The sequence below is a fragment of the Papilio machaon genome, chromosome 24 (assembly GCF_912999745.1).
Source record: "Papilio machaon chromosome 24, ilPapMach1.1, whole genome shotgun sequence".
Lineage (NCBI taxonomy): Eukaryota > Metazoa > Arthropoda > Insecta > Lepidoptera > Papilionidae > Papilio > Papilio machaon.
In genome coordinates this window covers 5,933,493-5,954,164 of record NC_060009.1, presented here as the reverse complement: position 1 = coordinate 5,954,164, position 20,672 = coordinate 5,933,493, and the positions used below count along the sequence as shown (strand labels likewise).

At 34.4% G+C, this 20,672-nt stretch overlaps 1 protein-coding gene across 1 annotated transcript; it reads left to right on the top strand.

Annotated features, from left to right (window-relative positions):
- Window positions 1–4,295: 4,295 nt before the first annotated feature.
- Window positions 4,296–20,280, top strand: LOC106713983. The gene is made up of 12 exons (XM_045683998.1): window positions 4,296–4,307; window positions 4,360–4,361; window positions 8,191–8,198; window positions 8,537–8,828; window positions 11,665–11,867; window positions 13,082–13,209; window positions 14,266–14,516; window positions 17,836–17,997; window positions 18,296–18,428; window positions 18,604–18,786; window positions 18,969–19,107; window positions 19,464–20,280. Exons 4-12 carry the CDS (start codon window positions 8,584–8,586, stop codon window positions 19,592–19,594), a joined length of 1,575 nt encoding a protein of 524 aa, XP_045539954.1. The 5' UTR covers window positions 4,296–4,307; window positions 4,360–4,361; window positions 8,191–8,198; window positions 8,537–8,583; the 3' UTR covers window positions 19,595–20,280.
- The last annotated feature ends 392 nt before the right edge of the window (window positions 20,281–20,672 follow it).

Sequence of the window (20,672 nt, the reverse complement as noted above, 5' to 3'; positions counted from 1 at the left end):
GTTTAATACTGTGTTCAGTCGATTTCGTCTAGAGTTAAATATGATATGTTCATAGTAATGTGATATCGAGATGCCGAAACTGACAGCGTGAGATCATTGCTCTGTTGTGTTTACATGTGTACAAAAACTGCCTATAATAACATTGTCAACCATTTCATTCTTAGAATAACAAAAGAAAACAAAATTTGGAAGGTGTGTTATTTTGACATTTTAGTAACCAATGGAAATATTATATTCAGGTACAGTAATCATTTATTCGAATAAATGTTACGGAACCCAGAAACAAATCTGTGAGTAACTATTTATGTGAGTGTTGTATTTTAAAGTGATACAAGACGCGGCAACCTGTAAAGTGATGCTCATTCGACAGTTTTGATTAAAAACGAAAGTAAGTTCACTTTGTTATGCAATAAGTTGTTCTTAAGGTATTAGTGTAGATTAGCTTTAGTTATACGATGGTTATTTAAACTGTCGATTTTTGAAGGCAAACTTAAATTAATCTAAAAGTACTTTACAAAACGTATCTAAGTCTGTGAGAGACCGAGATAACATAAAATATGCTATCTATATCTGAATCTGTTAAAAAATTAAATAACAACATATTTTTACGACTGTTTTTGCAGTGCAGACAATATGAAGCAAAAGAAACAAGAATGTTAAAGTTTTATTGCGTGAAATATTTTATTTGTTACATTAGACAATTTTACACAGATAATAAATATAGACAGGTATGTGTTAGAAAGCGGGAGAACAAACAAATTGATGAGTAAAACAAACAAAACAGATACAATCGAGTGCAAGGCAATATCTTCCTTCGAACTGCAGATCACGAAGTTACGCCATAATGCAGAGTATAAATAATCTACGTAATATTCTTATTAAAAAAAACTAAAGAATGAAACTAACAACAAATTAATTATATTACGTTGTCTTCTATTACCGAAACGAAACAAAAAGAAAAATTACCAGAGGGCGACACCGTAGTTTGGGATTCGAACACCAATTAATAGGTTATTTACTCTAACCACTAAGTTAATATTATTTCATAGTAATTATACAAACAAACAATATTAATTTAGTATAATCGGAAGTGTGGCAGCGGCGAAGGAACTTATTTTGTGCTTCCCTCGCACTAATTAACCTCGCGTGAAGGTTAAAATTTTTAATGATACAATTAAAATATAATATAAAATAATTAAGAAATTCTTCCTGATCCTTCAAAACAAACATTACAAACCTTGATCTAATAAATAACATTTATTTCATTGAATTTCCCTAACTATAGTATTATTTTCGTATTACGTAACTGAAAATAAATTTAAAAGTACGAAAAAATACAGATCAAATAATTGAGTACGTTTTTCATTTAGCATCTCGAATATCCTGCAGCAAAGTGTCGACTTGTGATTAATTTATGTTCTGTGACATAAAAAATTATGATTTAGAGTTTCATAGCAATCTAACCAATAAACCTAGATCGCGTCACCCAATATTATTTGTTTTGTATTGTCTGCGTTTGGCTTATAAGTGACCATTGAGTCGTGGCAACCGCTGCGAATCCAACGCTCAGAGCCTAAAGCCCAGTGAACGGCGTCCAGTGTCTGTGGACTTGTGAATGGTAGGTGGCAAGTTATGCCATTGGTCATGAGAACAGAAGTCGCTGGCTTGTCCGCGCTCACTGCCTGCCTGCCTGCTTACCACCTGTTGCCGGATAGTGGTATGCCAGATGTCACTATCAAGTTATAAGAACTGTATTGAAAATTAAATTCAAACTTGTACAAAAAAAATTGGTGATAGATAAAGAATTATTGTATGAAACATATAATTTTAATCTAATAATGGAGAATATTGCAAAAGTTATTTTACTGTCTGTAAGTAAAATGGACTTATTGTATCCATCGAATCCAAATAAGTGATGTTCCTATTTCTAGACGAAATATATACTTGTCTATTTGCTTGAGTCTATTTTTACTTATGAAAACATACGACACTTAATAACTTTATACGTATAAAGTACTGTGAATAAGTAAACTATCCGCGCAGCGCCGCGCTGTCTACTATACCGATAGGAAAGGAATTTGTTGCTTCATTGTTGCTTAGCGCCGTCCCCGCAAGCTTTCACGGCAAATGACCCAAGCTCACATCTCATCATCGCATTCGTTGCGGAGAGTGCGCGTGGTGCGGTCGTGCGTTGCTTTGGTAATTATTTGACACGTTATCATTCGCGATTTTGAAATTAACTATTGAAGCTTTTTAATTAAGGACAAAACAACAGAAACATTAGTGTTGTGTGTGGACATTGTGATATATAAATCTGTTGTGATAATTTATGTGAAAATATCGCGTTTATTTCGGATTTATTCGATATTTTTGGTAAGTTTTGTAAATTATTTAATTGTAATGAATCTCACATATTCACTAGAACTGTACGTAAATAAATAGAAGGGTATTCTCTATAAACATCATGAGATATTCAAATTTCAAAACGTTCTAAGTTTTATGTCAAGAGAACCCAAAAAAAATCTTACTAATATTATAAATGCAAATGTTTGGATGGATGGATAGATGTCTGTTACAAGTTATCTCCGAAACGACTCAACGGATCTTGATGAAATTTTGTATAGATGTAGAACATGGTCTGGAAGAACACATAGGCTACTCATCAATTTGTTTTGTATAACTGCACAGACGGCGTCGGGAGCGACAGTTATATTTAAATAAGACTTTAACACCAACAAAAGCATGCTCGTAACCCAGAGGAGTAGGTAGAGAAGATGGATTTACATTTTGCACGGTTCTGGAACACCTTTGGTCATATCTGCTCGACGATTGCTCGAGATACGGTATGAAGGCAACTCTTTCGTCATACTGGTATAAAATATTGTTATCTCTTACATTTTCTTTAATAATGTAGAGACAACGATATGTTTTAATACAAATATCGCGTCAGTCGAATTTCACGGTAAAGAAGCAATGTTGAAAAAGATAAAATAATGATTTCTTAAAGTAAATGATAAAAACATTTAGTAATATTTGCTTTGTTCACATTCTGTGTCGAGGTTGTGCGGATCACTATTTTAATTACAATTCATAATTAGACAACATTTAACTCAATAGAAGTGTTGCTTAGTTTTTTAATCGTTATGTGAACTTTACTAATTAAAATTTTATTGTGAATGTACGAAAAATATCATACAAATATGACGTTATAAAAATAATAATGGTATTTCTTTCAAATAGACAGTCTTGCATATGTCATATAAGTATTTAGACCTGCATTTCAAACTTCTCAAAATTCTCTTTAAAAACAAATTGTCATCTCTGTATTGACAAAAAAATTAACAGTGATGATAATATGTTTTATAGAGATTTTGGTTTCGAAAACAAACGGCAAGAATGTTTGTTATTAGTGGTTACTATGTGTCTATTCTTATTGCACTAGTTTGTCTACCGGTTTTGTTTAACTTCATTAACATTTAATTTGTGAACGCTGTCGCTTTCTGACATACATTATCTAAATAATATTGTAAACCGGTTACATTTTAGAAATAAATTATAATAAGGAAAAGTGAAATGGTTCCAATATAGATTATGTTATTCTACAAGAATATTTAATTTGTTTGAAACTCTAAATATTTCTGTGATTAAAAACATATCAATTTTAAAAAACGTTCCGTTTTAAATTTTTCAAGTTATGTCGTATAAATATTTACAAGATATCGTACTTTCTCAGTAAAAGCATCGAATGGATTTAAAACGTTCTATTTGTGATTATAAATGATTTTAAAACGTTGTGGGTCAAAATAAAAAAAAAAAATTAAATTATCAAAATATAACAAATAAAATATCAGTCATCGTTGAAATTAAAAAAAAAAAAATCAACAATCTTTGTAAAACCGTTGACCCATTTTCTGCATCATAGAATATGAGAAATTTCCTCAAAGTCTCGTTTGGTTCATTTCATGTTGGACCTTTTTATTTTCGGTCAACGGAAATTGTAGTGTTTTTTATTTCTATAACTGTTTAACAAATAGGCTGTAGAAGCACTTGCCACCAGTTCAATAACTTATCAATTCAGCTTACCTAAACATATTGATGTAATACCAATATGTAATTAAATAAATTAAACTGTTCCCCTTGAGTGTTGTGTTTTATATAATATAATAATAGTCAATAGCCTAGTGGTTAAAGCTACGAATACCGATCACGTGGTCATGGTTTTGATTCAGCATTTGAATATTATCAAAAACCATATCCTAGCTTAAGCCTTAAGCTTAGTTAGACAGGGAATATATTATTTTTGATAAGTTTCCTTGAAGTATTCACCCAGTGGCAGTATAAAAATGTCCACTGTGAAAGTAGTAATCGATGTAAAACACCATAAACATAATTCCTCGCTACGGCTTCGCAAAAAGTAGTTATAGCTCGCGGTGGGTTTTAAATCTTGCGTAGAGAGCGTCGCCGTCTCCGAGGAGCGGGTGAAATTCTCACGGCTTGCAAAACAGGTGGGCAAGTGGAACGTCGGACATATTTTCTAGTTTCGATGATCGACTGCATGTTTTCGCGAAGAAACAATCTCCTTATTCTGACCAGAAATAGTAAATACAATTTGTTTAATTACCTGACAAACTGACTCTATCATTATAATAGTAAAGTGCGTAAAGCTGATTAATGAATTTCAAAGTAATATAATTGATGATATCTCTAGATGGTAGATCCATTGGAGTTCCGCAAGGTTCTCAATTGAGTCCTATGTTAATATATTTTTTAATGATAAATAGATAACGTTTTTATAAGGTTTGTTCATGATTTTAAAAGGTAGATATTGCGTAATTGCTCGTGTAAGGGGATTGTTTTAAAGACTTGTATAGATAAGGAATAATACAAAATACTGTTAAGGTTTTAACCATGTATTAATAGATTTTTGCTGTAGAAAATATAGTTCTTGCTTACTTTTTGGTTTTAACAACGTAATGTGATCTTGCAAATGGCGATGACGTGTCAATAATTAATTTATTGGTGGCAGTCCGTTAGCTGCATGTATGTATAACATGGGAGAGTAACGGCTCGCAACAAACAAACAGACGCATTAACTGTGAACTCGCTGTTGTGTGAATTAGATGCTCACTGCACTTACTCAGCTATTGAAACAAAGGATTTTTTTTGTCATATCGGAATGTTGATCTGAATAGTTACACTATTTATTGCAAGTAATACGGTTAACAAGTTGTTTAAAGTGTCATCGTCAAATGTCATCGAAAATGTTCTCCAAATGGAGATATACATAAATATGTGTATCAAAGGCGTTTTAAATGTGACTTATTTACTTGACTTTTTTTATTGACTTGTTGAAGTCTTAACAGTTAATTGACGAAGCCTCTGAATTTTAAATTCGTGATTTATATTGCAATCATTCTTAGTATATTCTGGTAAAAAACTAGAGAAAGATTTTTTTGTACAGATTTTAAAATTAAATATTAATATTATTATATATAAATTATTTAAAGTTAAAGTAACTTAGCCAACTTGTCAGTCTTATAACTACAATAGGCATATCTCTACAAGATCAAGTTCAAAATAAACACCAAATTCGTGATTTTTCAAAGTCAACATGATTTATTCTAGAAAAATATCGAATTAAATATTTTTTATGTGAAATAAATCAAAATTGGTTTGTCGTTAGCGAATATTAGTATGTTAATAAACGCTCAGTAAGATTGGCAAATTTCTCTTAATTTAATATGCAAATTAAACTGCAATATATTAAACATGCAAAGATCGCGTCGAATAATATAAATATAAACCATTTTAACACAATATCTACTTGTACAAGATCAACTTATAGTTACGATGATTTGACAGTTTTTTAACAAAGGCCGTGGTGAAATTGTGATAAAAAATATTTAAGCTACGAAAGTTTTTTCTTCTCTTTCGGAATATCTTTCGGAAGTTCCCCAAAATAGGGATAATATAGGCTTAATGTGTAAACCTCTATGAAAGTTTTTTCGCTTCATATTTAGACATTAAATTAGTTAGCATACTGTAACAGTATAAAATAATTACCTTTGGAAACATGTTGAATAAAAATGATATTTGCTACGTTATGGTTTAGCGGCGTGTCCATTGTTGCAAATCATCCGAGATAATAATGGAAACAGTTATGGCATTGAATAATTCGAGATTTGTATGGAGCAAGATATAAACGATTCACTCTCACTTGCACAATGTTATTTTTTATATCAGAGAAACTTTTTTCTATAGCAAACAAAAATCAACCTTTGTATAAATACAAAGGTTGATTTTTGTTTCGTTAGAAAGAGAGATAAATCTTGCTAATCAGTTTTTAAACAAAAGGAACAGATTTTTAATGAGATTTTATAGCATGTTCTAAGTACGCCAGATAATATTTTTAAAAATATAAAAAATCAATATTTCTTTTTCTCAGTAACACAATATGCTTGATCTATTAATCATTTTTATTTGGAGATTATGTTCCGCAATTAATAATATAAAATAATTTGAAATCAATTATGAGACCCATGATCGCTTCCGCTTATGGCATGCACCACCCGCTCTCAGTACCGGACGGTCATTAAGTTGCGAGAGGTAATCGTCCCCTATTGTCGGACAGTCTCACTCGTAGTGACAATAGTTGTACCGTTTCAATTCGATTGGTAACGGTTGAGGCAATTATTTTAATACATATATGCAACTTACTTCTCGAAAGACAACTAATTATTTTAGGCTTATTTTATACTAACTGGCCACTCCATTCGCGCGGAAAATAACTTAATAAGTAGCCAATGTGTTACACCTGTGCCAAATTTCATCAAGATCCGTTAATCTTTTCCTGAGATACCTTCAAACAAACATCCATCCATCCAAACATTCGTATTTATAATATTAGTAGGATTTTAATTCGATCGTTTTATTTTTGTGACAAAGCATTTCGTATTCGTACAGTTACATACTAGTGGACTTGTTGAAAATACTCCTTGGTTAGTCTGGTATTTTCTTTTTTTGTAATCAAATATTCTGACAAAAATGTTCTTTTGTTAATTCATATATAGTATTTCAAAATATAAAGTCTACAAATTTAAATAATATTTTTATTTCACCAAAATCTAATATTTTACAATACTTTGTTATAGTGAAGAGTATTAGTTTGTTATAGTAACTTTTGTCACATTTTGGAAATAAATAAAGATAACAAAGTTTGCTTTTAACTCTTTGAAAAGAATTCCATAACCGCAATAGCTATTCAATATATTAATTAAATAAGATGGTGATGGATTTGACGGAGAAGGGAAAGAATAGGAAGGGGAAATATCTATATATAATCTGTGAGTCCCCTCTTCCGTTGATTAAATGTAACGCATCTGAAATTGCGGATGTTTACGGGCAGCGGTCGCTACCCTAATTCAGCGAGTTCAGGGTTACCGCTCGTTCGTTTGCCACCTTATGAAAAAAAAAATCTTGAATGCCTTAATTTGTCTAGAACCCTTAGGTAGGTATTCAAGATTCGTTGGTGATAAATATGAGACTTGGTTTTCGTGATTGTTTAAGTTTTTTAAAATCTCCATACCTAAGTATGGTATGGTGTTTGACATGAAAGAAAGAAGGTCTTTGACATGAATGTGATGTTCAAATGATTTACTTGCAACAAATTGTTCATAAACCGCACAACATGACATGCGGTTGGTCGCGCATCTGCGCAGTAGATGTCGCAAGGATTGCAAGTTATTGTGCTAAATAGATATGTGGTTGCATTAGACTGGATCTTTAATACCTTAGTCTATCTAGATTTTATACATTTCTAGATTTTTCTCTTAGATTTTCGACGTTGTAGTTGATAATGTTCCAAAATAAACATTACTGAGACAATATTTCTGTACCTGTATTTCGGTATAATTGCTTTCAAATTAATTCCTCGCTTTCGATCAGGTCTTGATAAGTTGTTTTTTACCGAGATATCCGACCTTTCACCGGAAACTGCGTGTGCGCATGTTAAATAACGTCTCACTAATCACTTCACTTTAATTTGCGCCTCATTGTACATTACAGGTATTACATAAGTGACATTTAAACATGTTTTTCGGTGACTTGTTATGTAACATTGCTACTTCATGTACATTTATCAAAAACTAGCAGTTGCCTGCAACTTCGTCCGTGTGGAATTAAAAAATACAGCCTTTGTTGCCTTGAAATAATGTATGTATGTTTTCTAACAGTGAAATAATTTTTGGAATATGTTCAGTATTTACGGAGCCTATTGAATGCAAGCAAAACTTTCTCTTTATAATATTAGTAAAGATAACTTACACAGTTGACCTATATAGGTACAATGACTATATTTAAATCCAATGACGATCCTAAATATGTAGAAGAAATTCGTTCGAAGCATTTTTAAAATTGAAGAAAATATGGCAACTTCTGTTATATATTATTCGTGTGAGAAGAATCGTGAAATTATTACGTATATTAATTGCAATGAAACGTAATTGAAAACATTATGGTTGTTTACAGGTAATATATACAGTTGAGTGAAGTATCATGGGCTAGTACTATAAGAAGTCGATCAAAATGAACGAAAGTCGAGAGCGAATTCGTCGCGAGAGAGAGAGGGAGAAGAATACATATACCTCTCCCCGGCTGGCGTTGCGGCGGGTGCTGCTGCTGGCGGAAGGCCGGCAGTTCCGCGAGGCGGCGACCATCGTGTCCAGGCTCGGTCCCGGTGTCCTGCAGAGCGTAGCTGCCGACTTACCTGTAGACCTGCTCGTGGAGGCTTTGCCGCATTCCGCTCATCTCATTGAAACTTTGTTAAATAGGTGAGTAGCTATTAGTTGCTATTGAAATACCCGTAGAAGTGTCATGGGCTGATGGCCGTTCGCGCTTGTAATTATGTATACTTATAAAGTGTGGAAAAGTTAATTTGTGAATGAATTCGACATGCAATTTGCCAAATATTCGACAAACGGTCATCATTCAAGTTCGGTTGGCAAATACATAAAGATCTTTTTATGTTGATATGAGAGATATAAATAATTATAATAAATCTTAACAAGAATATTAACGATTTGAGTTAAAACATTGCAATAAAATGTGCACCTGCTATGTTGATCATGCATTTTATCTCACGGAGCCGCATGTATTTTATGAAAGTCGATAATTGAGATTGTGACCACAATTACAAAGTCAATTAGGATACATAATTAATAATAAAAAATACCGATTTGCCACATTGTATCTTTGCTTTAAGAATTTCTTTTTGTTTTTTCTTGATAAATAATTTTGTTTGTCAGTGTTCTATATTTAGCTAGAGATATAAGTCAAGAAGTCAAATCCCCTTTATTTATTTTCTATCGCAAGTTTTGTTTTTAAAACATCAAGTTATCAGAGTACATTTGCGTCAGCGTCAGGTGAACGATTAATGACTTAAGTATGAGAACACGTTGCGGATTGAAAGTCGACGTTTAGAGTCTACGAGAACTTTCAAGACCAAATGTGATAAATGATCAGATGAGATCTAGTGCTCAGCGTCTGTCACACGCTTTTTTGTTTATTGATAGTGTTCGGTTGTCAGGGAATGTTTATTAGTGTTATGGTTTTAAAAATGGCAACATGAGGTTACAACTCTCGTTAGTCATACAAATATTTAGATAAATAGGCTTGGGCTTGGGATTTTTTCATCAGATACAATCGAAAATTCATAAAGCCTATGAAGTTTAATAGGTAGGTAATAGGATTGTACCTGTTAGGGTTAATCGTCTGTTATAGATTGTAGTCTTGCTTTTCCCATGCCTTTATATTTTATTCACACAGTACACACGTAATTTCCTTTATGTCGTAATTTTATTACTGGTCTTTAGCGTTTGTAGACAATATTTTATATATTTACCGGAAGATTATAGTTTTTCGTGTCGCCGAAACAAATTTCGTAAAGGAAGTGAAATTACTTGGCGCGGCAAGCAAAGCTGCGAGCGATAGCTTGTCCAGTTTAAAGAGGTGGTGTGATTGATTCGCGTTCTTTGACCTACGTACAAACGAACAGACGGTACAAGTTCATTATGTAATAGATAAGTTGCGATAATGTTAGGAGATAATTATAAATTTGAATATTGTTGTTGAGCAATAAAACTCGCAGTTGCAAATATATTTTACTACATGGGTTCTTTCATAGTCAAATGAGGCGGATCGAGCCCACGACCATTAAGGCTATTGGTGCATGTTTTAATCAGAAAAAAGCAAATGTGATCTTGGATATGTTATTACTGGTGACCACAAGTGAAATATGTTGTTTCGACTTTCGGAAGTGAAAGTGGCGGGGGGCGGGGGGCGGGGGGCGGGGGGTCGCGAGGGGGCACACCGGCTAGACCGGCCGTCTCGGATTTTTTGTAACCATGTTATCGATTTTTGTTAATTATACACTCCCACTCTCAGTATCTTGCGCCCTTTTTTAATTTATTGGTGTGTATTTTCTTAAACGGTTCAGACTTATCGTACTTTTAACGTAGCTAAGTATTTATCTATCTATATATATAAAAGAAAGTCGTATTAGTTACACTATTTATAACTCAAGAACGGCTGAATCGATTTGACTGAAAATTGGTGGGCAAGTAGCTTAGAACCAGGAAAAGGACATAGGATAATTTTTACCCCGTTTTCTATTTTTTATTCCGCGCGGACGGAGTCGCGGGTAAAAGCTAATTTAATGTAAAACAATCTTATAAAATCATATAAACAAGAATTCCCATCACATTAAGTCATTGTTTACTTTAGAGGTTTAAGAAGAAATGTAAAAGATTTTTTCATTCCACATTTGTGTTATATTTATTAAAGCATTTATATTAATAGGTTTATATCATATAAATATTGTATGCATTTTATATGTTATACAAAAGATCCAAAGGTTCAAATGGAATAAATTTAAATCACACATATTAGATTCAAGAATTTGTATGTGTTTTAATTTTCTATAAAAACATTACATTACTTTTGAATTGAAAGTAAACTAAACATCTATTTATTGAACCGGGTGTTCTCAGTTAATATTTGTATGAATCATAAAGTTTAATTTAAACTTACATTTTGATTAAATATTCTTAATTGATCTGATAAGTAATTTTAATGACACATATAACATTATTGAATAATAGATATGATACTGTCAATTGTAGTTTGTACACTTAAATAGATTTTATTGTTTGACCCAAGTCTAAAGGTATATTTAGACATAAGAAGGAATCTTACAAACAACGCTCAGGAGTCGTTTCACAGCGAGACAAACGTATGGGAAGACGGAAGTGTACGTACGATTCCGGCTTATGTCAAAATGAAACTTAAGAGATGAGTTTGTTTACATGTCTGTCTGGTCTATATGTGTATTGTAGAAATTAGAGGATTCTAAGAATAAAAAAGTGAAAGGACCAAAGTTAAGTGAATGCTATCAATAACTTAAAGTTTGTGCAAATGATTCATGTGTTTAACTTAACTTTCTTATTTAGTAAGTCTTTCTCAAATAATTTTTAACCTTTCTAGACAGAATACTGCCATCTATTGACTCGAGTCAATTTAGAAAATTACTGAAAGACGTAAATGGTGAAAGATCGTGTGTGCTATTATTCTGCTTATCCTGAATGATCAATGTTTCTCTCTGTATCTTAGGTTAATCTCCTTAGAAGTCCAGCCCCGTCCGGAACTGCAGTGCGAGGCGGTGGCGTGGCGGCTAGTCGGTCTACTGGGAGTAGACCAGAGCTCCGGCCTGCGCGCGCGCACCGCCAAGCTAGCTAATGCCCTGGCACAGTATACGCCGGACGCGAGAGACACTGTTGATGCTAGACGACGACAACTAGATGCCGCTGTACAAGGTTTGTTTATTTTAAATTATATGAAAATAATGTCCTTTAAACATTTTCTGGTCCTACGGAATTAATGAACATTATTGTAAAACCATATTTAATTCATATATTAAAGAAATGGAATTGTAGACGATCTATATGAGACGACTTAGTATGAGAAATCGACACTTAGTGCCAGTTAACTGCCAATTTTATGAATAAAATCGTTTCAGTAATTAATATCTTTAACTATCATCTTAATGTTATTGTTTTTGTATCATAAATTAATAGTAGGCCGTGTCTAAAGCTTTCTCTTTTCGCTTAACTGTGAGAAACATGTTCATATCTTTTCGATTCGCTTCTTCGGTCACGATCCTCGAGTTACGGCGAAATATTTTTATGTAATTTTATTTAATGGATTAATAACAGTACTTAGATAAGTGTTTATTTCGGATAAATATTAGTTGAGAACGAGGGTCTTAGATTAAATTTTATATCTACTTTGTATGTATTAGAAAAAAACTTATCAGCTACTTATGTTATTTCTACAAAATCAAAACGCTTAAATAATGACTCGATTACTCGTATTCAAATGGGACATGGATGTGTTAATGGATATTATTATCCATAGAATGGATATGATTACCAACAATTGCACACGTTTTTAATACTGATTTGTTTGTTTATCTTGTTATAATGACTTAAATTATTTTTCAAGGGAATTTAATTTAACCACCGATTCATTAATCGTAATTTTTGAATTTAGTTTTGTTTATATCAGAAGGAAGTGTTTCCGGTGGTGAAGGCTTTTATTATAGATCCGTGTTGCGATAGAGCCTGTGGTAACTTTGCCATTGACGAGGAAGCCTCGAAGCCTGCTTCCTTTTGCACCGGATACGATAACGCGCCTCTAACTTTGAAATTACTTATGGGTCATCTTCATTAACATTATTTAAATATTAGTTTTCCTTTTGTTATTTTTCTTTATTATTACGTAAAATTAAATCGAAACTAATATTTTGTGAGCACTTTTGTTTCTTAATTTTATATGTTTTTTTTGTGCGGTTGACAAGAAAAGAACATATTTAATTTATAAATTCTTTCCTTATTACTACGACTTCATAAGTAATAATCACAAACACATAGTATAAGAAATCTACACTAAGGGTCAACCCTTAGTGACAATAACCTAGTGATTCTGAGTGGCAGTGAAAGCAAGATTATGTGCATTACATTGTTCGCAGGACTGGGTACGCACGGCCTGACGGCGGACTCCTCGGGTGCACTCATCTCGCTGCATATCGCAATGAAGAACGAGCTGCAGCGGCATGTCGACGTCTACAAGCAGGCCCTGCACAAGCTGGAGGAACTGGTACTACTTCGCTACACATACAATTACTAGTAGCATACGAGTAAGCGGTCATGAGCGGTCAATAAGCCCACTGCTCATAGTTACCTGTAAAAAATTATAATCTTGCAGAAGTATTTTGATATACATAAGAGACATCCCCTCGTCAAACCCACCTTGCTATCTTTTTCTAATTAGAAACGGGGACTGGGTCTTAGAGTAATGCTAAGAATTAACAAAAATTGTCTAGCGAAAAAACGATCATTTTCATAAAGGTAATCTCATAGAAATACGATTGTGAATCAATTACTTAGCTTTATGGCTGTTTTTTGCCAAATTACTATGGTGACGTCATTGTTTATTTTATTTATGTCATCGTTTTTTCATAGCTTATTCAGCTTATATCATAATACAAAACAAAAATCAGGTTAATTGGATGATAATAACTAGGTATAGTTTATGTAACTAGTCACGTAGGTTACGTGTTACTACGTACAAATGTTTGATTTGTTACATCGTCGCGTCTCTCACAGATCATACTGATTGTAGGTGTTTTTATTTGTCGTAAGAAAGTGTTACAAGATCCGTAAGATGTAACATAATAAGATTCAATACTTACTCAAACAAGTTGAGAGTTAGAGATGGCTTCCTCGTATAATTAATTTAATGTTTGAGGTCGCGACAGATGTTGCTTGTATGATAGCTACATTGCAACTACACATTATATTACAACATTTTCTAACAAGAGGATAACAAAGAGCAAGTAGAGTTGTTCTGAGATGTTAAGTGACCATTACACAACTATATCTGTAATAGCAGGATTATGTTCCCTATAAGTTGTCTACCTTTATTGGACAGAGAAGAAGATAAACTGAAAAAGGATATTTCTTTTTCTTACTAATTCTCTTCTCTGTTAAATCCTCCTCCCTCATCCATCCTACTTTATTACTCTTGGAGTAGAATTTCTCTTTCATCAGACGAAACGCAGAAATACTTAAACTTGACGCCTATCTTCTGTGTGGTCTTGGTATTGCACTAATTTTTCCGTGGACTTTACCACTTTTAATGTTTATTTTACAGTCACCAGTTACCCTACACAGCGACCCTGCCTCATCGTCGCATCAGCGTCTGCTGTCTCTGTCACACGCGGATGTGGAGCGGCGGCTTATCGACAACAAGTCGCTGCTGACTGCGGTGGACAAGCCTGCGCTGCGACAGCTGCCCACACTGGTATCACAGCTGGCCGCGCGCGTCGAGAGTGACAAGGCCGTGCTTGCATGTGTCGGACAGATCAAACGGACAGACCCCACGCTGGATCTCAGTGACACGAGGTAGGTCACGTAAATACTTAAACTCGTTGAGTGTCATGAATTGCAGGTCCTTATAGTACGAAAAACTAATCTGGTCCGGCGTGAGAGATGCTATTATCGCTGAGATCTGCCAGACAATATGTAGTGACAGTTTTTAAATTGACCTTCCTGTTAATTCTAATAGGCACTTATGCTCACCGGGCCAGATAGTAAGTCAGATGTTTGTACCGCTGATTTGACAAGTTTAAAACAATCTATTCATAATGCGTCAGTAAGAGTGTTGTTTATTTAGATTAGACTAGATTAATATAATCGTTCTATCTATTTACCATCACCGAGTTCAAACATTCATCGTCGTGATGTAATCTTTGTAAAGGCACATGTTGCGTGAGAGTCAGATGTTTGCGCTCGCACACAATATAACTGTTTTGATTTCTGCTATTTTAGTTCCGTACACGCGATGTGATATCGTCACGGTAACACGAACATCAAATGATAAAATAATAAGGCAACGTTTAAACTTTGATATGCATGAAAAATTTATAATCTTAATAGTTAACAAATAATTTGTATTAAAACTTTAATATTGATATTGTTTATGTAATAGTTTATGACAGTTTTAGTATAGGGAAATTGTTAACTGAGGCTTTCCACTTTGGTTAGAAAAACAACGGTAACGCATGTCATTGCATTGTTGTTTAACTGGTATAGGTACACAATTTTATTAGACTAAAAATTAAATACCAAACAATTATAATGTTATGGAGAAATATTCCTCGGCATTCTTGTACCTGTCGTTTAGTTGAAGATGACGTATTATGTTGAATGTGAACATTATGTTATGTGGGTATTACATTATGTTATGTTGATTGTTGTGTTATCGTGTAATTACGTGTAGAGATGCAGACGCAGACGGAGCGCCGCGCCGGTCAGTGATGGTCACGCGATAGAAGTCAAGTGTTACATTAGTCAATTTAACAATGTTTTCGTAACGTTGTAAATGTTGATGTATGTCAAATGTAATATCAACATATTATCTTGTTATGTAATATCTGGTAACTTGTTTTACTTTTATAGTATTTTTGATTATGCATATTTTAATAACAATTAATTTTTTAAACTTACGATGAATTACTATGCTTGCAATTTTCGGTTGATTTTAGACGTAGACTAGTCCGTAAAGTTAGTTTAAAAACTAATTACATTAGATGATAGAATCTTACTTCTTACTAATATTATAAACTAGCTTTTACCCGCGACTCCGTCCGCGCGGAATAAAAAATAGAAAACGGGGTAAAAATTATCCTATGTCCGTTTCCTGGTTCTAAGCTACCTGCCCACCAATTTTCAGTGAAATCGATTCAGCCGTTCTTAAGTTATAAATAGTGTAACTAACACTACTTTCTTTTATATATATAGATAAGATACGAAAGTTTAGATAAATGGATGTTTGTTAAAAGGTATCTCCAGTAGGGTTCAACCGATCTTGATAAAATTTGGCACAGAAACAAAGTTGGGAAGAACACATAGGTTACTTACTAAGTTTTCTTTTAATTTCGCGCGAACGAAATCTCCGGTGGCGCAAGTTGTTTTATAATGTAAACGTAAAAACACGTATTCATAGGCGTGGAAAATTAGATAGCTTCAAATCTTGTTCGAAGCCATTCTTTGAATTAAGTAAGAGCTTTCCGCACTTTCGAGTTTACCTCTAACCGTGAGGGTCACTTTCTTTTACGGATTCGTAAAACATTCAAGATGTTACGTGAGTTATTCAAATTTGTTTGATGTTCAAAGTTGAAAATGACTTTTAATTTCTCCAATATACAATCATAATGTTCTGTATAGCCAATGAAGATAGTTTTTACATTTTCTTTTGTAAGAAATTGTTAAAAAGGAAGAAGATTGAAATTTGCCTAAGAAACCTTTGGCTCACGCCTGTCTTGTGTCCGTTATTTGGTTATAGAATTTTGGTCGAGTACATTCGTATAAGTTGGTTAACATTGTATGCACTCACCTAACACAACTGTGCTGAAGGCAATAAAATCTGTTTATGAGTTGCTTACAGCGTATTGTTTAAGCTTTCGTTGAGAAATTGTTGCGTTTTCTTGTTTTATTTTCACTTGTGCGTAACGTAGTTTACAACGTAAAGAAACCAACGTAAATCCCTATAGAATTTATATACTTTTTGTTGCCAAATGCAGAAGTATGGATTAGTTAGCAGAATTTTAATCTACAGATGTGGTTCGGTCGAAAAAACCATCTTTCAACAATACTTTAGCCACCCAGTACTATTTTACTACAGCTTAGACTATATGAACATATGACATTTAAAGTAGTAAATTAAGTCAAATTTTAAACTAGATGACTTTATAAACGTCACAAAAATATTCCAACCTTTTAGTACATCTATGACGCGTAACAATGGTATGTTATTGTTGTTAATTTGACATAACAAGCCGGCTCCCATGCGCGCGTCGTGGTGATATAATCGTTCCCAGAGTTGTCTCCGATTGTCTCTGAGAGGAAAGTCATTGTGAATGTGATGCAATCATTTTGTTTTTGTGCGCTTTTACTTTGTAAATATTACGTGCTTGAAATTTGTGTCTGTAAAAGCGTGGGTGCGCGCGAACTGCGCAGCGCACTCCACTGTATGTACTTAGTTAATGATGGTAAAGTTAATGTATACGAAGTTAAGTGTACATATGCAATATAAATACATTTTGAATTCATTCCATCCACAACTTAGACTTTGTTATTTTGCAAGTAATGTTAATAGAATCTTTTTTTATATATACTCAAGGTTATTTTATAGTTGCAAACGAGCAAGTGATCATCTAAATTTACGAAAACAGAGAAGCAACCGCTGCCCATACCCAACCGAGGAGGGAACGCACAGAAAGAGAATATTTCCCCTTCCTATGCGTCTTCTCATCTGCCAAATCCACTTCCTCTTCTCATCCCTTCCTTACAACAATATGGTGGGAGGGGAAAGAGTACCAAAATTAGTCTTCCGTTACGCGGCAAGAGCAGGCCAATTCGAGCAACAGATTTGTTGCTGGCTCCACCTCTGTTATCTGCCATCTACAATATATTTTAACATTTGAATCGAAGAGTATCGTTCTAACGAGCAGTAACAGTTAATTCGTAGATGTGCTAATTTTCTTTTAGGCAGAATCAGAAATAGAAAAAGTTTTGAAGGAAATTAGATTGTGGTAATTCATTAGGCGGTCGGTTAGTATAATCCAGTGATTGATAGATATGTTACTAGACCTACTATTATAAGTTAAGTAGAAGACTTTGATAAGTGTTACCTAACGTAAGTTCCGTATTAATTTTCCAGGCCGGTTGCTGGAGTACTGATGAGTTACTCTCGTGGCTGCGCGGCCGTGTTAGGCCTGATGTCGGAGGAGAGCCCGGAGCAAGCCGCCCCGCGCTCGCACGCGGACTCCGCCAGCGACGGATACCATTCTGACAGTGATGACTCGCAGCAGCAGCCTGATAGGTGGGTGATTCGAGTAAAAAAATAGATACAATATCTATCAAGTATTATTTTAATATAAATCCATACAGATTAATTAAAAACTACAGAAGGGCTGTATTAAAAGAATCCGAAACCGACGTGTTTGTATGCGTAGATTTATGAATGTGGAAGAATTGAAGGAGGTATGTCAAGGCCACATCAAATGGTCGTCTTTTATCTCTTTTTATTATCTTTCTCGTTTACGTACGTGAGATGTGCTCTTGTTGTTCTTGTGTAACGTCAGAAAATGTTGCTTATCAATCAGTCGTGTGTTTGTCAGGAGTGCGCTGGTGTCGCAGTACGCGGCGGTGTGGGCGATGGCAGCGGAAGAAGTGCTGCCCGCGTTGGCTGCGCTTGAACCGCTGCAGGCTACGCCCCATCTCAAGTACAAGATCGTCTTCTCTGTCGTTGTCGTAAGTTTCTTTACATTGAAAATATATTATGCTAATTATACCTTTTAAATGTTACATGCAAAAGGAGCTAAAGATAATTTGCGAATTTATATTGACAGGTGCTTCTTTTTATCTTTGTATGCTAGTCGTGTAAATCTGTATTCACACTGACCAGTATAACGTGACATCTCCGCAGCTATCATTCCGCGCAGTGATCAGTCTTCGTGACAAGCGTCTCTCGGAGGCCAAGGCGCTGCTGGGCGCGGACGGGGCCAGCTCCCCGGCGGTCGCGAGCTTTGTCGCCGCCGCCACCCGGCTGATGCGCAGCACTGCGCACACCTTCCCGCTCGGGGAAGCAGAGAGGACTGTCATTAACCAGGTAACTGCTATCATTAACATTAAAAATATACCATTAGAAACATAAATTTTATTTTCTACTTATCATTAAAGTAATAAAGTTCGTGATATTAGGGGTAAATGAAGCTACCGGCTTCTTACATATAGTACAACAAGTTGTATGGTATCTGATATCAGCTCTGTGTTATGTTGTCATATCTGTAGGTGGTGAGCACGCTACGAGAGTACCCGTGCCTGCAGTCGTGCGGCGCGCTGCACGCGCTGGCGGCCGCGTGCTGCCGCGCCGCCTGGCCGCTCTGTCTGCACGCACCGCCGCTGCGCATCGACACTGACTTCACACCAGGTAAATACACACACAAACTGGAAGTATAAACGTCTCTGTGAACATTTGTGTATGTAAACACAGGTAAAGAATTTAATTCACTTCCCACATAAGATCAAACACCATACAGCAAACTGTCACCAAAAAGGCAATAGTTTGAAACAAGTTTAGCTGTATTTTAATTTTCTTCAACTTTAACTTTGCTTTCACAAATTATTTACATTTTGAGGGTCCAATGACATTATACTGAATAAATGTCCTTGACTATAAACACGCTGAGCTAACTTCACAAACTAGGCGTTAGAACTTCTTTTTACATTGTTCCATCACAAAGACGAAGACACAAATAAAGTAATTAGATATTTGTTCGATTGCAGTGGTAATGAACTTGGAGCGTCACGTGCGGCTGAGCATCAGCTCGCAGCGCTCAGACCTCATCAAGTCATTCGTGTGGCCCGCCCTCATGGACGGCAACCGCTGCGTCTTCCGCGCTGTCGTACTCACCTGACATTCTAACGTACTCACCTAACTTGCTGTCTTCTTTTCCTGACATTGTGTCATCGCCACCTGAATTGATGTCGTTGAGATATGATTTTGTTGTCGTTCTCTCTTTACATGGTGTTGAGTTCACTTGATTATTGGTTTCAACCTTAACTGACATAGTCGTTGTCGCCTGACACTTTTTCATCCACTCATTCCTACATCCTTGTTTTTTCGACTTGTGTAATATATCTGGATTACTATTTAAATTGCTACTAATGTGACTACAACTAGCAAGTTTAATTTTTACAACCCATACAGACACTAAATAACGTACAAAACATAAGAATGATAGAAGAATGAAAATGTTTGTTGGACGTAGACAATAATAGAGAACAAGTTGTGCTACATTTAAGCACAAACCCACCTTTTTGTACAAAATAACTTTGTAACTTTTACGAACACAAACCTTAGTCTTAAATGGAATTAATTAAAACTATACTTTATCAAATGATTAAGTAAAGTTTCATTTGCGTATTTTACTGAAATATAGACTTTTACAAAAATTTACGAGAATTATAATGACGGTCGTAATAATTCGCAATAGGTGCTTAAATGAGTTGTCGTTAGGAAAATAATGGTTATAAGTTAGAACCGATTTATTGAAATTGTTTTATATTTTAAAAACTAAAGGGGATACATTCAGATATGACGGATGATAGAGATGTATGGAGGAGTAGTACATAATGTGACGACCCTCCATAGGGATAAGGGCAGGTTGATGATGATGTTTTATATTTTAAAACATTCCAAACGTACTTAATGTTGATTATTTGTATTGTATCGTATAATTAATTGATACTCGTGTAAATAAAATAAATAACAACATTACTGAAGCCAATATTTCATGATCATATGAAACATGTTCATATAAATTTTTAAAACGTCTAACATGACTAACTTTATTTATATACATTTAAGTTATTTGAATTATTTTCTAAGGGGTTATTGTAAATGAAAATAAAATATTTCTAAAGAAAGATATTGTTTTTCTTTATACATACATATTTATCATTAATTTACGTTAATACTAAAGAAGTACGTTA

Excerpts from the sequence above, each read along its gene's own strand:
- LOC106713983 (XM_045683998.1), top strand. The coding sequence starts at position 8,584 with ATGAACGAAAGTCGAGAGCGAATTCGTCGCGAGAGAGAGAGGGAGAAG. Across the intron at positions 14,517-17,835 it reads CTGGATCTCAGTGACACGAG|GCCGGTTGCTGGAGTACTGA; the intron begins GTAGGTCACGTA and ends TTAATTTTCCAG. Across the intron at positions 18,787-18,968 it reads AGAGGACTGTCATTAACCAG|GTGGTGAGCACGCTACGAGA; the intron begins GTAACTGCTATC and ends TCATATCTGTAG.